Source organism: Alosa sapidissima, chromosome 4 (genome assembly GCF_018492685.1).
Source record: "Alosa sapidissima isolate fAloSap1 chromosome 4, fAloSap1.pri, whole genome shotgun sequence".
Classification (NCBI taxonomy): Eukaryota; Metazoa; Chordata; class Actinopteri; order Clupeiformes; family Clupeidae; genus Alosa; species Alosa sapidissima.
Genome location: NC_055960.1, coordinates 12,977,032 through 12,993,162, shown reverse-complemented (window position 1 = coordinate 12,993,162; position 16,131 = coordinate 12,977,032). Strand labels below are relative to the sequence as shown.

Below are 16,131 nucleotides of genomic sequence, written 5' to 3'. Positions count from 1 at the left end.
GCAGGGCGAACCGGACCCCTATTTGCAAATGCAATACGATGAGAACGATCCTACGCACCAACAACGGTGGGTTAGCCAAAAGCTGTCTCATGCCACATGATGCCGTCAGTTCATGCACAAGAACTTTGCTCACACACTGACTTCGAACACCATTGAAATTAGGGGCCATTGTGTCTCTATATCTCTGCACATCCTAAAACATGTCCTTTTTTTGGAACACTCAAGATTCCAACTGGGAGAGGGGAATTCTGCTTTCAGGTCTTTGAGGGGCGAGGAGCTTGGGGGCAAAATGAAGTCGTCTAATTACAGGTTTGCAATGCAGGGTAGTGAATTGTGGTATTTCCCTCTCAGTCATCACTGTCATAACAGTAACAGCAGATATTGATGTCTATGTACTAAATACATCATGTGATACATGCGTTATTGTAAATACACAATGAATTAGACATCATATCAACAACCCTTAAAGACACTTACCTCATGTTCACAAATTCGTACAATGACTTTAGCAGTAGCTGTGAGTTTGTGATTGCCTGTAGGAATAGGAACACAGAAAGCATATCCTGTCATCCACGATGCTGTCAAGTGAAGGGGTTTTCCATGTTTTTAAACCGTCAACATGACATTCATTCACTAACCTCCATTGTAAATTATACAGTTGTGCAAAATCCACTTGACATCCGCTAAGAAGGCCTCAGTGCATCCGTACATTTTCTTTTTGATGTTCTGAGGGAAAATTGCCAATAGAAAAGGTCAATGGGTTAAATATGTCAATGTGTTAACAAACAGGTTGACAAGGAGTACAAGGCGCATGTGTGAAGTTATAAAACAGGGTAAGTTACAAACAGGTTGACGTCAGCCAATTCATTTAGCATGAGATGTCAGTGGAGTGTGAGTGGAGTGTGGAGTTTCTGCTGACCTTCTCCAGTGTGCAGAGGTCCATGGGGTGGAAGATGTACTCAGCGTAGTCTGGATGCTGTTCCAGGGACACTGGCTTCTGAAAGGGCTCAGTCTGAAACACACACACACACACAGCCTCAAAGTTATCTAACATGTCAAAAACAAACACATGGCATTGTTACTTCCACCATCACCCAACACACACACGCACACACACACACACAACCAAGCTACACAGTCAAACTGATGATGAAGAAACAACAAAAACCCAGACGACTAAAACAACCCCACTCCAAACATGTTAAACAGAGAGGGCGTAGAGGCGGTGGGGGTTTAGGAGAGGGGGCACAGAAAAGTAGAGAGAGACTTGAAAAATGCACACAGGCCACACAGGAAGGGCGGGGTAAGGGGCGGGGGGGGGGGGGTTGGGGGGGGGGGGGGGGTGCTGTTTTATGGTGAGTGTTTACCCAATTATAAGCCTTTCTCTGCGAAGTAGTAGCGTGTGGGGAGTGAGATGAGGAGCGAGGCTGGTCCTGTAAGAGAACAGAGGGGGCAGCTATATCCTCACCAATCCACAGCCCCCCCACCCACTACCACCCCTTCTGCCCACCACACTCCCTCTAGCGCTGGCGTTGACCAGAACAGAGCCCTTGGCTAGTTCCTGTACGGAACTCCTCTACTGAAGCCGTGGCAAGCAGAACCTTTTGTTCTGGCCATGCTGAGGAGAGACGTAAAGTTGTAGTAAGATTCAAAGTGCATCGAGTTCTTGGTCTCATAATCTAACAGGTGGAAAGATAGCAAGGCTGGAAAACAATAAACAGTTTTGCTTTTTTTTTTTACTCTTTAAACTCTCCACCTGAAGTTTCCATCTAGGGTGTTCGCCAGGAAAAAGAGTAGCTCCACAAAGGAAATTATTCCAGATGGGACAACAAACAAATGGCTATATTATGATTCCTGATTTTACTGGGCTCACAGGAAAACATTCAGCACTGCCCAGACCCAGACGGTGCAAAGAGGTTTTGGAGAATCTGAGAAGGACCTTCCCAGAGCTCTCCTTTTACCAGCACGGTCTCTTCAGCCATGCAATATTCAGCATCTGGATAAATGTTATTATTTGCCGAATGTAAGTGTTATTGCCAAGCAAAATGCCAAGGACAAGGGCTATTGGAATGTGTGGTGTTATAGGTCCCAAAACAACAGTACTCACATAAAAAAGGTCATTGGCAGAAACATCAAACAAAAGTGGATTCTTTTGTTTAGCCACATGTCAGTGAACATACTGGTCCAATCTGTACATGCTATACAGTGATAACTTAGTCAGAACTGACAGCTCATATCAGATGCTCTTCTGGACGTCAAAAAAGAAGAGAGATAGAGAGAGAGAGAGAGAGAGAGAGAAGGGAATAGAGAGAAAAAGTAAAAGAGAGAGAAAAGAAAGAAAAAAGGAATAGAGAGAAAGTGAGAGAGATAGAGAGAGAAAGTACTTACACCCGGCTGCTTCATCTTCTGCAGAGCGAACTTAAGCAGGTAAGACAGCTGGTCTAACGTTAGCATGGTCATGGCCTTACTCTGAGTCTCTATGCATTCTGCTACAGTGATTTTCTGAGAAGGAAAAGGAGGACACAGAAAGGAGGAGAGCACACTGTGTTTACACTGTACAGAACACCACCTTCTCATCATCACTCTAATTCTGATACACTTGTGACCCTAAAAAGGGTAGTTGGCATTACAAATTAAGAATTACTATATTAATATAGCCCAAAACCGAACTGACTAGTAGTACAACAATTAAAATATTGACTGCAGAACTTTGACTAAATATTTCAGCACTTTAAAGTGATATGAACCGAGTACCGGTATTTAGGATTAACTGCCTACTATTCTAGTATTTTTTCAATGTATTTTGTTTACAAATAATGTGGACAGTTAACGTCTAAGGTATAGATTAATTCACATGAACTACTATGTACTTACATTACTATAAACTACTGGTTCATTTAATGTCAAAGCGGTAGCTAAATGGAAATCTTTCCTGCCCCAACCCCCTGCACCCCGAGCAGCCGACAGGGCCGCCCCTCAGCCCCCACAGCGCCACACAGCTCCAGAGGCTGGCTGCGGTGTGTGAGAGAGTGAGAGAGTACCTCACACTCGGGGCAGAACCAGTCGCCCTCGGGCTCTGCTGCTAGTTTCAGGCACTTAGCGTGGTACACACGCGGGCACAGCTCACAGCAGAGCACCTGGCCCTCGCGGTGGCACACCCAGCAGTAGAAGTCGTTGCGGCCGTCCTGCGGTACAACATCAACAGGGTCTGTGGTGAGTGCTGGCTGCTTCACATAGTAAAAGGGACCATGTCTTAGCTCAGACTGAAATGCAGGCAAGAGAAACACAAAAGGGGTTCGGGTTTCAAAACACACGCATGTGAGATTTCACACAGGCAAACACAGCTGGGCAGAGAAATAAAATATTAAACAAAGCATTATATACTACAATACACACACACACACACACACATGCATAGTAAAATTAATACAGGTGCCACACAGGGATGCAGCGCTTGTCTTTAATACATTACTGTATGATATAATAAAATATTTTAATATATATATATATATATATAGAATTGTAGTACCACATTAGTAATATACTGTACCAAATAGTAATAATAAATAAAATTGTACAGTAAAAACATGTTGCCCATACTTTAAAATATGGATGTGCAATGTCTTTATTCCTTAATCATGCAAAATATGATAGGGACCACAGTAACAGTGAGCTAGAGTAAGAAGCAGGTTGGTCTGTTTCAAAACCCCAAAATAGAGTACTCTATTGCAAGGACCCTAATGAAGCATATTCTGCTAGTCTGTAGTCTGCTTCACACAAGAAGTCAATAGATTATTTGATGACTGGCCATGCTGGACTTGCTAGCATTGAATGTGCAATGTCATAGAAAAACAGTCCTCACACTTCTCCTTCATCGCAGACAATATGCGAGCTAATGTTAAGTTAAATAAGTTGTGGATGTTTTCCACAACTTGAGTGCTTTCTTTGCTTTCCTTCCAGCGAGAAGTAGCGTTTGATTAATAGATATTGGGCAGATATTCGGAGTCTGTTTAACTGCCTTGATTGAGTGCACACAGGCTCCAGAGTTTTGCTTTGTAATGCTGGTCCTCTTAAGTCTCCATAATTACACTGCCTGATAATCAGTTAAAAGGCTAACATGAGAACTGAATTAGGAGTGCATGGCGTGTTGACTCAATAGCTGTGTCTGTATCGTGACCATTTGTATGTTTTTACAATATCTTCAGTCTTTTTGATTTTGGCCTGGCTGTTTGGCCAAGTCAAAGTAGTACAAACAAATCTATGCCACTTAGAGCCATGCCATGTAAGACATGTTTTCAACAACTGATCACAGTTCATGAAAGTGAAGACTTCATGAACTCTGGCACTTAACCCCAAGCTGCCCCTGCAATGTGCATCTGTAAGTCGCTTTGGATACAAGCATCAGTGTGGATACAAGTAAAAAGTTAAAGCTACCATGCAACCCAAAGACAATTTGCCAAGACGAGCCTACATTTTCTGTTCAAACTATTCAGTAGCCAAAATGCCATCCACCTGCCACTAAACAACTCATTCCTGAGACAGTTCCTGTTCTATAGGGATTTTGCAAGGGATTTTGGGTGAGCACTGTCAAGAATACAAAGTCCCAAAGGAACACAAACGCATGACATATGAGTCAACCAGATCATGTAAGGGAGCTGTTTCCTGTGCAGCTATTATCACACAGCCATGAGAAGCCTGAGGTAATTGGGGAGTAATACCCTGTAATACCCTTCAGCTATGGGTCTGACACATCTTTGACTGTCTCTAGGAAACTGTTCTCTGTAGACTGTTCTCTATTTGGAACAGAGAAAGTAATCTAAGTTGGCAACAGCATCTGACAAAAAATTATGTTTCAAGCACCGTCTCAAACATGCAACCATGCATCAAGCGCAAACTAAAATATTTGTGACTCATTGTAAAAATTCAATTTCAAATTCAAATTCACAACCAGAGAGAATCAGCTCTATTAAATACATTGTGTGTGTATGTGTGTGTGTGTGTGTGTGTGTGTGATTTTGTGTGTTTTTGTATAGTCCAAAATGGGGTGGGATCCGGTGCTGCACCTGGTCTTTGCTGCTGTTCACTGCCCCTGGCTTCTTCTTCTTCTTCATGGGGCTTGGGGAGGTCTCTGATGGAGAGTGTCCATTGGATGAGTGAGGAGGGCTGGGCACCTTGCGCTTCTGGGCAGTCCGATCCACTGACCCAGACTCAACACCTGCAACTGAACCCACCCAATCCAGGTCAGAATTGATGACACTGTTGGACTTTTGATAAATATGGATGAAGGTGACAAAAAAATGTTAGGTTAAGCCTACAGCTTTTACATACTACAAGCTATGTACACATGTACCCCACAATTGGTCCATCCAGAGCGACAGCTCATTCAGCCATCCAATCATAGAGAGAATTTGCCTGTTTGGAACAAATCTTCCTGTGCTGCATGCTTTCCGTTTTACACCAATATTCCGAAAGCAACCCACTTATGCGAGGGTCTGAGGCTAATAGATAACCACCTAGAGTTAGCATTCACCTAGAGTTAGCATTCGAATGACCCCCATTTATTTTGCTGGTTTTTGACATCAAATAACTTTACATCTAAAGCATTGCATCTGTACCTTTATGTGACCATTGCTATTCTTCAGAGAAACATTAACACTGTATGACTGGCTCTCAGAGAAACATTAACACTGTATCAACTACCTTGTATTTCCTGTTATGGCCCTGTTTTTGTAAGACTTGCTCAAAGTCGTGTCATGTCATGTCAAAAGTCATGTCATGAACCTGCTACTTTCTGTCACACAGGACAAAAATAACCTTGCAGGGAATCTGGCGAAAGGCCCATGTGAGAGGGCATAAACTAGAGGGAAGCATTGGAAAAAAGCTATTCAGTGAAGTTTTGTTAGACTGGTAGAACAGTTACCAAAAGCTCCACTTTAACTCTAGCCACTCATAATTTTCTGTATGCAGCTATTAAACCTTTTTTCAGCCCATTGCTCAACGTCACATCTATGTCACCAAACTGAGCTGAGGCTGGGCGCTGCCCAACAGGAAACTGGTTCAAACCTGCTTCACTTCTCTCCAATAAGACCAACAGAGTGGCTTTGTCCATTTCTTTTCATGTCCATGACCTTACCCTGCCTTTGCATCACTGATTGAACTCAACAGTAGTACACTATTGTTGGTAACGTAAACACATCCGAGTTCCATTCATATGAACACTATGTAAAAGCAGGCCTCGGTGTTTGGCTGTTGGTCAACTGGCACACTCCAAAAAGCAGGTAGTCCTTGACCGAGTTAAGCAGCAATGTAGGCCAGGCTGTGTTTGCAGTGCTCCTTGAGAGGACACATCAATGCTGCAAGCCTGACTGATATTCTGACCATTTGAATATAGTAATCATCATGGTACTGACCACTACTGTAACCTTTTACCTCAGAATACGTGTGCAGTATCCCAGATAGCAAGAGGCTGGCGGACCACTGTCGGTCCATTGGGGGCATAGCTGGCGGTCCACTGGCATTTTGCTCATTGGTTCTCTGGCGGTCCACTGACGGGTTGCAGACAAATTGCCCAATATATTGCCACTATTGGTCTAAAATCTTTTTAATTTGTTCAGTTATGCTCCATATTTTTCCATCATTTTATTAACTTTTCTTAATATTAGGTTAAGTTAAATTTAAAGAGATGGTGGTCCAATGGCGGACCACAAGTGGCACGCCACTGGCAGCATACCACCAGCAGTCCGCTATCTGCCAATCTGATTTTGCTATCTGGGATGTAGTACAGTCATATGGTGTTTCGGAAACAGCCTAAGCTGTGGTGTAGAAAATAAATAGACAGTAAAGAATGATCTTTGATCTCTCACCTTTGGATCGTGTTGAAATCTCCATCCCCTCAACAGCATCCGACTCCACTTTCACCTCCTCCTCTGCCAAACTACAAGCAAAAACAGAGGCATTGACAAGTTGCTAATGTATTCAATTCATGTCATGTAGCTGAGCATGGATCTGATCTACTGGCAGCATTGTGACATTGTTGGTGGTGTGATTTGGTTTGTTACTATAGTTTCAATTGAGTAGAATAGTCCATTGAATTGCAAGGAAAAAGAAACAGTCACACCAAAAGGCATATCATTCCAACAACTCTAAGGTTGCTTGCTAACAAAGTTGTAGCTTGCTAAGCTAGCATCATCTATCTCTATAAAGAGTTTGCTATTTCACAGACTTCACCCAGATATTATGCCACAAGCTGACAGAACTCATGTGTTACTTCATGGGTCTCACATCTACATGACATCCAGATAGCATTAGTCATCACTGTACAGGCATGAAGTGCAACTGAGTTAGCCATAGCAGGAGATACTCACTGTTGCACACTTTTAATTAGTTAGTTGTTGCAAAATGATTAGCTAATATAAAATGCAATCACACATTTACATTTAAAGCATTATAAGATGCACTATTATAGTTTAGGTGGTGTCAGGTGAGACCACATGCATCCTAGCAGGAAAAAGGCCATTAGCTGTGCTACAACATCTAATGCTGCTGAGTTGGCTGAATTTGTAGATTAGTGGTGGTAGCTATAGCTGGTTTATTTCCCAATTTGCATGAATTTACAGTAGCCTACACCTTTTTAGGGTGTGTCTCAATACACCACTTTCAGTTTATTAAAGATGAAAATCCATTTTTAATCCATTTTTTTATAAACACCTGTTTAAAACTTAAAAATCCTTGACTTGTAATCATCCCTACCAAGAAGCACAGAAAAAAGTAAAGTTCTCAAATTTGACACAGAGACCTCTAGAATATTGTTAGCCATGCCATGCTGTTCCCTTCTTGACAGTGGGCCACTAACTGCTGGTCTATTTTTGTTTTGACATTTAAAAGTGAATCCAATCTCAAATCAGGGCTGCTTCCTGATTTACCTTCAGCAGAGAGAAAATCAAAATGTGAGAGATATTGTCAAAGATGGTTGATTACGAAGATACTTCCTGAGAGGCCATTTACTGTCCCTGGAAATGTATGCAAATAGGGTAGCAGTAGTACACACCCTGCACAATGGGGGGGGGGGGGCACTATCCCCCATTTATGCAGTGATCGGGCTCCCTTTTTAACATTGAGGTCTATGGCAGAATCCAAGAATTTCCCAGAATTTGTCAAAGCCTTATTTTTCTGAGCAATGGATGCACATTTCGGACACGGTATCATGATCTCCAAACCCTCCTCCCCATTTCAGGAGAATGTCGTGACAGTCGGGAGAAAATCAACGGCAGAGGACAAAAGTGTGTTTAGCAAAACATCTACATGTCAGACTTCTTAGTCTCCACAAGAGTTTAACTGTGATAATTCAAATTCTATTATAATTCTAATGTCTATTCCTGTGGGCACCAACACACCTGATTCACTGACATCGTTAACCATCACATCTTCAGTGATTAGAGGAGGACCAGTGCAAACAAGCGTATTTCTGAGTACTTAATTAGCCTATTATAATTAGATTCAGATCTCAGTAATTACATCTGACAACCAATTAGGGCTGTGTATTGGCAAGGACCTCACGATACAATACGCATCACGATACATGGGTCACAACATACAATACATCACAATATATTAAGATAAAATACAATACAAATTGTGATATATTGCAATACTTTTTACCAAAAATGTTCAAATAAGTAGATCACATTATACAGATAATTCAGCAGACAAATAATTAAAAAATATCGCAATAGTCAGCTGTATAGACATTTTTGTACCGCCTAATGCTTTCATAAAAAATATCGATATTTGGCGGCAATGGTGATTCGATACGATATATTGTGCAAGTGACAATACAATATATCGATATTTCAATATCTAAAGCACAGGCCTAAAACCAACTCAAGAATCACTCCAATTTTCTGTTCTGGTACTTTGACAAAATATAACATCAGACTTTAATGTGTATGAAATGCGCTATATAAATAAACTTGCCCAGCCTCGCCTTGTCTAAACACTCAAACAAAACAAAAAAAGACTTTTGCTCAATAACACAGAGCATATTTTGCAAATCTTCCAACATAACTGTTGGGGCAAGCCAAGTTTGCAATAGGAAGGAATGTTTTTCTCTAAATTGACCCCTGTGACATATGCTCAGTCTCTATCCTCCAAAACACCAACACAATGAAGCTTCTCTCTTACTGCCATTTAGTTGACTGACATTCACTATAAGCTACTGATTCCTACCCAGATAGATTTCACTGGCCACTTAGGCGGCACTTCAAAATCAGTCTCCAACTACTGTATGGTCATTCTCATGCCTCTCCAAAGAGCAGTTTCATGCTCTGTGAACCTCCGTGAAGGTCAATCTGATAACACTAGAACACGAGTTCTACAAAAAAAACTCCATAAGCCTGCTTATTATATGAACAACATTTGACTGGTTCCTTACTGTGATAAATCAAACAATCATTATCTTGTAATTATCAAACATCATATTTCCAACCACAAGCTAATATTGATAGTGTGTAGCCTACTGCAAAACATCATGCAAAATAGTGATGTAATAGGCTTTCTGATTTCAATTTTTAATTATGTCTCTTACTATTTTTGTCACCACTATATTCACTAAAATTTGACAGCTGATAAATAAAAATATGCATAAAGTGTAATTTGCACAGAGAGAAATTGGCACAGATAGAAAGTAAACTGATTTGCACAGTAGGGGAAAAAGGGAGAAAAAAAAAATAATCAATTTATGCATGAATTTCATGTCTATAGCCTTGAAAAGCGAGCACACAGCTAGCGTGTGCTAATGGAGGGGGGAAGGAAGTGGTTTTCCTTTTCCCCGGGCCTTCAGCGATCTGCCTCACCGAAATTGATTACTGAGCCACTGAGGATGTGGACAGAATCATCTATCTGTTTTTACACAGTGACGTGTACTCTAAGTGCCAGACTGAGTGCAGGCAGGCGAGCTTGAAAGCCAGACCGAGTCGATCTGCCTCTGGCATCCTGATCATCTAAGCTAAACCATCAGCCTTTGAATTTTACATTTCCGCACAGCTGTGCATTGGTCGGACAGCCAGATTCTTTGTACTGTTCACATTTGGGCTGTGCAGCACAAGTACGGTAATCTGGCTATGCCTTGTTCTCCTCAGAGACTCCATCATAGGAGTTCTAGCACCCAGAGTGGGAGTTGTGTGCGTTTGCATGGCAACAATGCCTGTGCAGTCAGTGCCTAGTGATGAAGCTGGAGCTTGGCTGGTCACAGGCAAGCCCTGTGGAGAAACAACAACTCAGTAATCGCTAGGCCTGTTCTATAGATCCCTGCGTAAAAATCCGAGAGACAATGCCACACCAACCTGCCGCCCCTTGTAATCGACTGAAAGGAAGAAGACATTTCTTCTCAGCACTACAGCTCAGCCTAATTTTAAACTGAATAAATTCCCCATCAGTGAACTGTATGCCTCAGCCTTGCTGACTGACCTGACACATCAGCCCTCTCCCTCAATAAACACCATCAAATTGAAGCGTGGAATTCTCCAGTGACCGGGAATTTTTCAGCATCCACCTCACTATATATTTATTTCTTAGAGGCAACAAAGAGAGGGCAGGTTTCATTTGCAGCTGCAGTGCCAGTGACTACTTAAGTGGAAGCAGAGATCCCAGAGTCTTCTTCCAATGCAAGTGTTGTTGAGACAGCAGAATCACTGCTCCCCCTCCCTCCATCAGGTCTCTTTATCTCTCTCTGTCTCTCCAGCTCCATCCATCCTCCATCTTTAACCCCCCTCACCCGCACACACACTCACACATGCACACCCGCCGTTGCTCTCCTCCCTTCCTCCCTCTGTCCATCTCTGGGGGAGAGAAAATGACAGCACGCAGAGAAAAACATGTACTGAGACAGAGCACTTGCCATCTTGGCCTCCTCCTCCTGCATTTGAGTCTGCTTGCACTCTAGCAAAATCCACCATTCTTTTCATCTCATGCAAATCACTGCCACAGTACACAGCAAACCTGTCACTTTCGCAAACATCAAATATTTCCTGAAACAATAATTAATCTCATTACCTCACTGACATAACATTCAAACCTCAACATCACAATAATTCACACGTAGAAGCATACCTTTTTCTTTAAGGATACAAAATACAGGTTCTTCAGCCAGGGGCTTTTAAAAATACTGTTATTTTTTTCTTTTCTTTTCAAATTATGAGGCTGGTAGGGGATGAGACAAAGATGGGTGCAGAAATTTCCAGAAGGGCCCTGCTCTCCCTGCTGCTGCTCTCAGTGCGATTGTCAATCTTTAACCTCAGCTGTGGGCTACCGATTGGTTTGAGCACCACACGGAGGCATGTGATTGGGCGGCAGACGCAGTGTGCCACACTAGCTCCCTCTTTTCCCCTCTCCCGGCTCAGATCCTCTGCTGCAATGCAGGGAGGGTTTCTTGCCTTCTCTCTCCTCTTTCCTCCACCACTACAGCATGGCTCCTCACCTATTCCTTCCTTTCTCTTCCTGTTGTTGCTGTCGACGCTGTCTCTGTCGCTGTCACTGAGCCTGTGTGCGCGTGTTTTCAAAAAAAGAACACAGTGTATGGCTGATCGTTGACGCGGCGCATATCAGATTCCACTTCCCTTTTTGCCCTCCCTGGCTTTGAGCAATCTCAGGGCGTCCATTTTGAAGCCATGTTGTTGCTGCTGCTGCTGCTGCTGCTACCGCTGCTGCTGCACGACTGCTGCTGCCACAGAGGCTGCAAGCCTGCTGCTGTAGGGAAGAGCAAGCCTCTCCTTGCCTAGCAGACAGCCAGGGTCTAAAAGGAAATGCTCTCCAAGGGACTAACGCAAAAACAACAAAATAAAATAGGGGATGGAAATGTCACAGGCCTACTAGTCTAACCTGTACTACTGTTTAAAGAGGGAGTTAAAAAAAACATCTTCAAAAAACACCTTCATATTTAACTTGCCTCATCTATGGTGCTAGTACAATTTTTTTTTTTAATCTAGGCTTAATACTAATTAAATAAATGTATTTAGCATTTACAATTGGTAATGACTATATTATAATGAAAATAAAATTCACTATCACTCTCATTAGATCATTCACAATCTGTGGTCTGATCTCATCTCACAAGGTGCATTTGAGTTTAGCCAACAAAGCCACCTCGAAATTTTAGAAAAAAATAATTTGAAGATCAAACACAATCCCAGTTCACAGTTCAAATCAAAAGACCAGCACGTGTAACAAATGTGATCAATGAGAGAACAAAACATTATGAGGCCTCATGAAAAGATTAACTGACAGGCGTCTCACCAAACAGTGCTACAGCTAGCTAGCACAGGATTAAAAGGCCCTGCTCTTTAATCAGCCCTGATAACCCTTCAAACACCTGTTTTGTTACTAACAATCTGCTGAGAGCAACAAGGTCATCAAAGCCTCTTTCACTGGACTCTCACGTTGGGGTCTTGAGGAGATCATAAACCATTTCTTTTGTTGCCGTGCACAACACAGCAACACAGCGTGGTGTTTGTCTGATGGGCAATAGAAGCCGACAAACAAGAAGTGCAACTTAGAAGTGCACATGCAGTGGCATTTCAAGAAGACACAGACATATAACACCCCTCCCTCTGCCCCAATCCCCTTTCCAACTGAGCTCATTAATCTGAGGGTTTTAGAGGGGGGGGGGGGGGGGGGGGTACCTTATTCAAAACAGATTTCTTGCTCCCCCAAGCTCTCTTTAATGTGCCTGTGTGGGATGATGCCACGCTTCCCTGTCAAACCTCACACATTATCATAAAGAAGGGATAGGAGGGGCACAAGAAGAGAAGACGTCTGTAATGGCTGACTTCATGCATAGAACAAAACCTTCAAGAGGGGCTCAGCATTAGGCCTACTTCCTCTCAAAACAGAGCCTGAATAGAGTCTGACAGTGTGCTGCTGACGCGATGCGAAACAGATCTGTTGTTTTGTTTTGGACTGATCTATGAAATAAAAAGAAAAAAAGAAATGCCCTCCAGCAGGATGAAACAGTTACAGCTAAAATAGTCATGAGCCGTGTGACAAGAAAATATTTCACATTTTATGACTTGGCTGATTTCTCATATTTAGTTTCTCTTCCTATGACCTAATGCCCCTGTGCCAGTCCAGAGCAGGCTGAACAGTGGCATGACCTGGCTTCTAAGAGCACTCTGCTGTTTAGATCTCACCATATGCTGTGGAGTTTCCTACCCCTGTGCCACAAGTCTGTGGTAGAGGCCTTCCATTTTGAGAGGTCTGCCTAGTGTCACTCTTTGAAGCCTCCTGCCTGTAAATGTTACAGCTTTTTGGGGAAAACAGAAATTTCCTACACTGCTGACACTCTTAGGCATAGAGACAAGCTGCTTCCTGACCCTGTGAGCCATTCTGTCACACAGCAGACAGTACAGAAAGAGACTTCTGCACTGAGTTCCTGCCTGCCTCCAGTCCTTTGGTGTTGTGTGACTTACAGACTCTCCCCCCATTCTATAATAGGTACTGTCTTCTAACAGCTTTACAGTTTCTAATACATAGGCTAGCAAGGTAAAAGAGGAAGTAAAATAATGAAAAAGCAGGCTTACCTCTGTGGATGCATGGCTAACAAACACAGTGTGTTATGTCAATGCTTACTAAAACATGGAGGACAGCCCTCAGCCTTCACTATGCACACAGCAGAGCCACGGCACTTCAGGCTGTCCGATCTGCTGGCCAAATGTAAACTGTGCTTTGATTGGCCGCTTCTGAGGGGCAGAATGTAATGCAGTAGCTGATTGGCTGTCCCATTTCCTGGCTGTATGTCTTTTGTTCAGCACAGGCAAGCTACGGCAGCAGTGCTTTGGACAGAGGGAAAAGCTACTAGGCCCGATCCACAGGATCAACATACAGAAGGACAAAATGGCCCAGACAACTAAGCAGACTGAAAAAGCAGCTTTTTAATGACCATTTAGTGTCAAATTAATGTGATCATTTTGAGAGGGAAAGTCTTAAAGCAGATCTGTTACAGAACCCTATAAGGCCCTTGTCTCAAAAGGGAAGAAAAGGCCTTTGTCTCACAGATCCCTCCCTTAAGTTAAACAATCCGCAGCAAGAAAAAAAATAAACAAGAGAAAGTAAACAAGTACTCTACCAGGTACAAGCGCATCACTTTTTTGTTCTACCTAGAGCCTCCAAAGATGCAAATTAAAAATATATATTAATTAATTATTGATTGATAAATTTAATACTAAAAATGCAGTCTGATGGTTGTTGCTGTCGACGCTGTCTCTGTTCTGAGGAGGACAAATTCAGATTTAACAAGATCATTTTTGTTCTGTTAATATGACTAGTTTATGCCATAAAAATATGTGGACGTGTGCAGATAGAGTTGTGTCAACACCTGACACGATCACAATCATAAGAAAACTATAACATAAATTCTAAAAAAAAAGAGTTATTCATGGAAACTTTAATTTAAAATATTACATCTAGCAGAGTGTTACTCCTATAGTGCACTCCACATTATAGCCAGGTTTCACCAGACTCCACTTCATGAAGAGAGACTGAGTCTGAGTCACAGTCGAATGTTTCCAACCCTAGCATCAATGAAAATGGGCATAGACTTTGTCAACTTGGAAAACGTTACTTCCTCCTTCGTCTAACGTGTTTACCTTTGCTGTATAAATGTACACATTATTCCAACTGCAATTTTGTTGTTTGCAGGCGCTCCTACTACAGTTTACCGAAGCCATTGATTTCGAAACTAATGTCATCCCCTCTTGTCGCTGATTGGTTGATATGTAGGCCTAAACCAAAGATCTTGCACCTCTGGTAGTAAATAGCCTAAAAATAGTCTTTATTTCAAGTTTCACTATGAAATCAACGGGGGAAATCCAATCTTGAAGGGAAGCGAATTTATTCTGAGATGGACAAAAACACATGTGCTAGTGCTACAAATAAGGTCACCATATCTGTGGATGCTGACAGTTGAGGCCTAGCCTTTGACCTGTAACTCACCTCAAAGATGGTTGATATAACTTGTGGATTATCCTTGCTTTGTTTAGGTTAGCTGGCTAACACACTGATATAACTTATTTCAGCTCACTCTACTGACAATTATTTTATTATTATTGCGTTCCAATACTACGGCTTTTAAAGTTAGGCCTAATGTTACCTAAAAGCCCATCCCTGTCAAACAAGTTAGCTACTAATGTTGACGCACCTTTGCTAGATAAGAGCGACTGAAAAAGAGCTGCAGCCAGCAACACCATGAGATGGCACAGAGCAAAGAATCAGGTTTCTCACCTTGTCACACAAACACACGTCCACGTTTCTGGTTCACATATAATGTAAAAGGTTATCTCTTCTCAAAGTCTAGAAATGTTCCCATCTAAATCACAATATGGAGGGCTAACATGTTAATGTTATCGATAGCATCTAGCTATTCACAGGCAATCTTGCAACATGGGCTAACTTCAACATTAACGATAATATTGTCTTGTTTTTTAACTTGACTTGATAGCTGGTTATGTCTTACTTTACCTTGCTTGATTACGTTTCCAATAGAGGAGCAGTAGAATCGGAGCCATGCTCCTCTTTGCTGGTTTAACATTGCCAATATGAGATCTGAAAATTCATCACCAAGACAAGCTCATATAAACTTCTGTCAGCCAGAAATTAACGTTACAAAACACCTACCCAACTTGTCTGGTCAGGTTAAAATCCTCAACTTTGGTACAGTTGAAAGAAGTGACTTCTTTTTGGCCAATGAAAGTTAGTTTCCAATTATTACACATTGATACCAGTACCAAATGTCAGTGTCTTTCTATGGCTCTTGGAACCACAAGATTTAAAGCAAAACCACGTGTTTCTAGTATTTTACGTCATTCATGAACAGTGCCTAGACTAGACCTCCTTGGCCCCACTTGGTCTGGTTATTTAAAAGGGTCAAATGGTAGCCTTGAAATATAGATGACCCAAAAATAAACAAATCTATTTCCAGAGGAGGCTGACTGTAGCCTACAGTAGCCTACTATTCTCAGCACATCTGCCAAAATTCAAAGTGCTATACCCCACCCAGAACCAGGAGAAAAGAGCACACAATATGGCATATGGTGACCAGTTATAAAATCTTTACACTTTCTCAGTAATTACAAAATATAGTGC

At 42.1% G+C, this 16,131-nt stretch overlaps 1 protein-coding gene across 10 annotated transcripts in view; it reads right to left on the bottom strand.

The window, feature by feature from the left end:
• zmynd8 (zinc finger, MYND-type containing 8) overlaps positions 1-15,793 on the bottom strand; it is a 31,980-nt gene extending 16,187 nt beyond the window's left edge. For 2 of the 10 annotated variants that reach the window (XM_042089117.1, XM_042089119.1), the window contains exons 1-9: positions 15,664-15,793; positions 6,864-6,934; positions 5,064-5,221; positions 3,042-3,263; positions 2,389-2,502; positions 1,368-1,433; positions 920-1,012; positions 639-726; positions 478-533 (exon numbers count right to left, since the gene is read on the bottom strand). In XM_042089117.1, the coding sequence (XP_041945051.1) occupies positions 478-533; positions 639-726; positions 920-1,012; positions 1,368-1,433; positions 2,389-2,502; positions 3,042-3,263; positions 5,064-5,221; positions 6,864-6,934; positions 15,664-15,761 (966 nt within the window). In that variant the 5' untranslated portion in view covers positions 15,762-15,793. Of the gene's footprint in view, positions 1-477; positions 534-638; positions 727-919; positions 1,013-1,367; positions 1,434-2,388; positions 2,926-3,041; positions 3,264-5,063; positions 5,222-6,863; positions 6,935-11,106; positions 11,447-11,473; positions 11,680-13,571; positions 13,693-15,507; positions 15,632-15,663 lie in introns of those variants that run through there. The other 8 variants (XM_042089121.1, XM_042089122.1, XM_042089120.1 and 5 more) reach the window with 7 other exon arrangements.
• Positions 15,794-16,131: the final 338 nt, after the last annotated feature.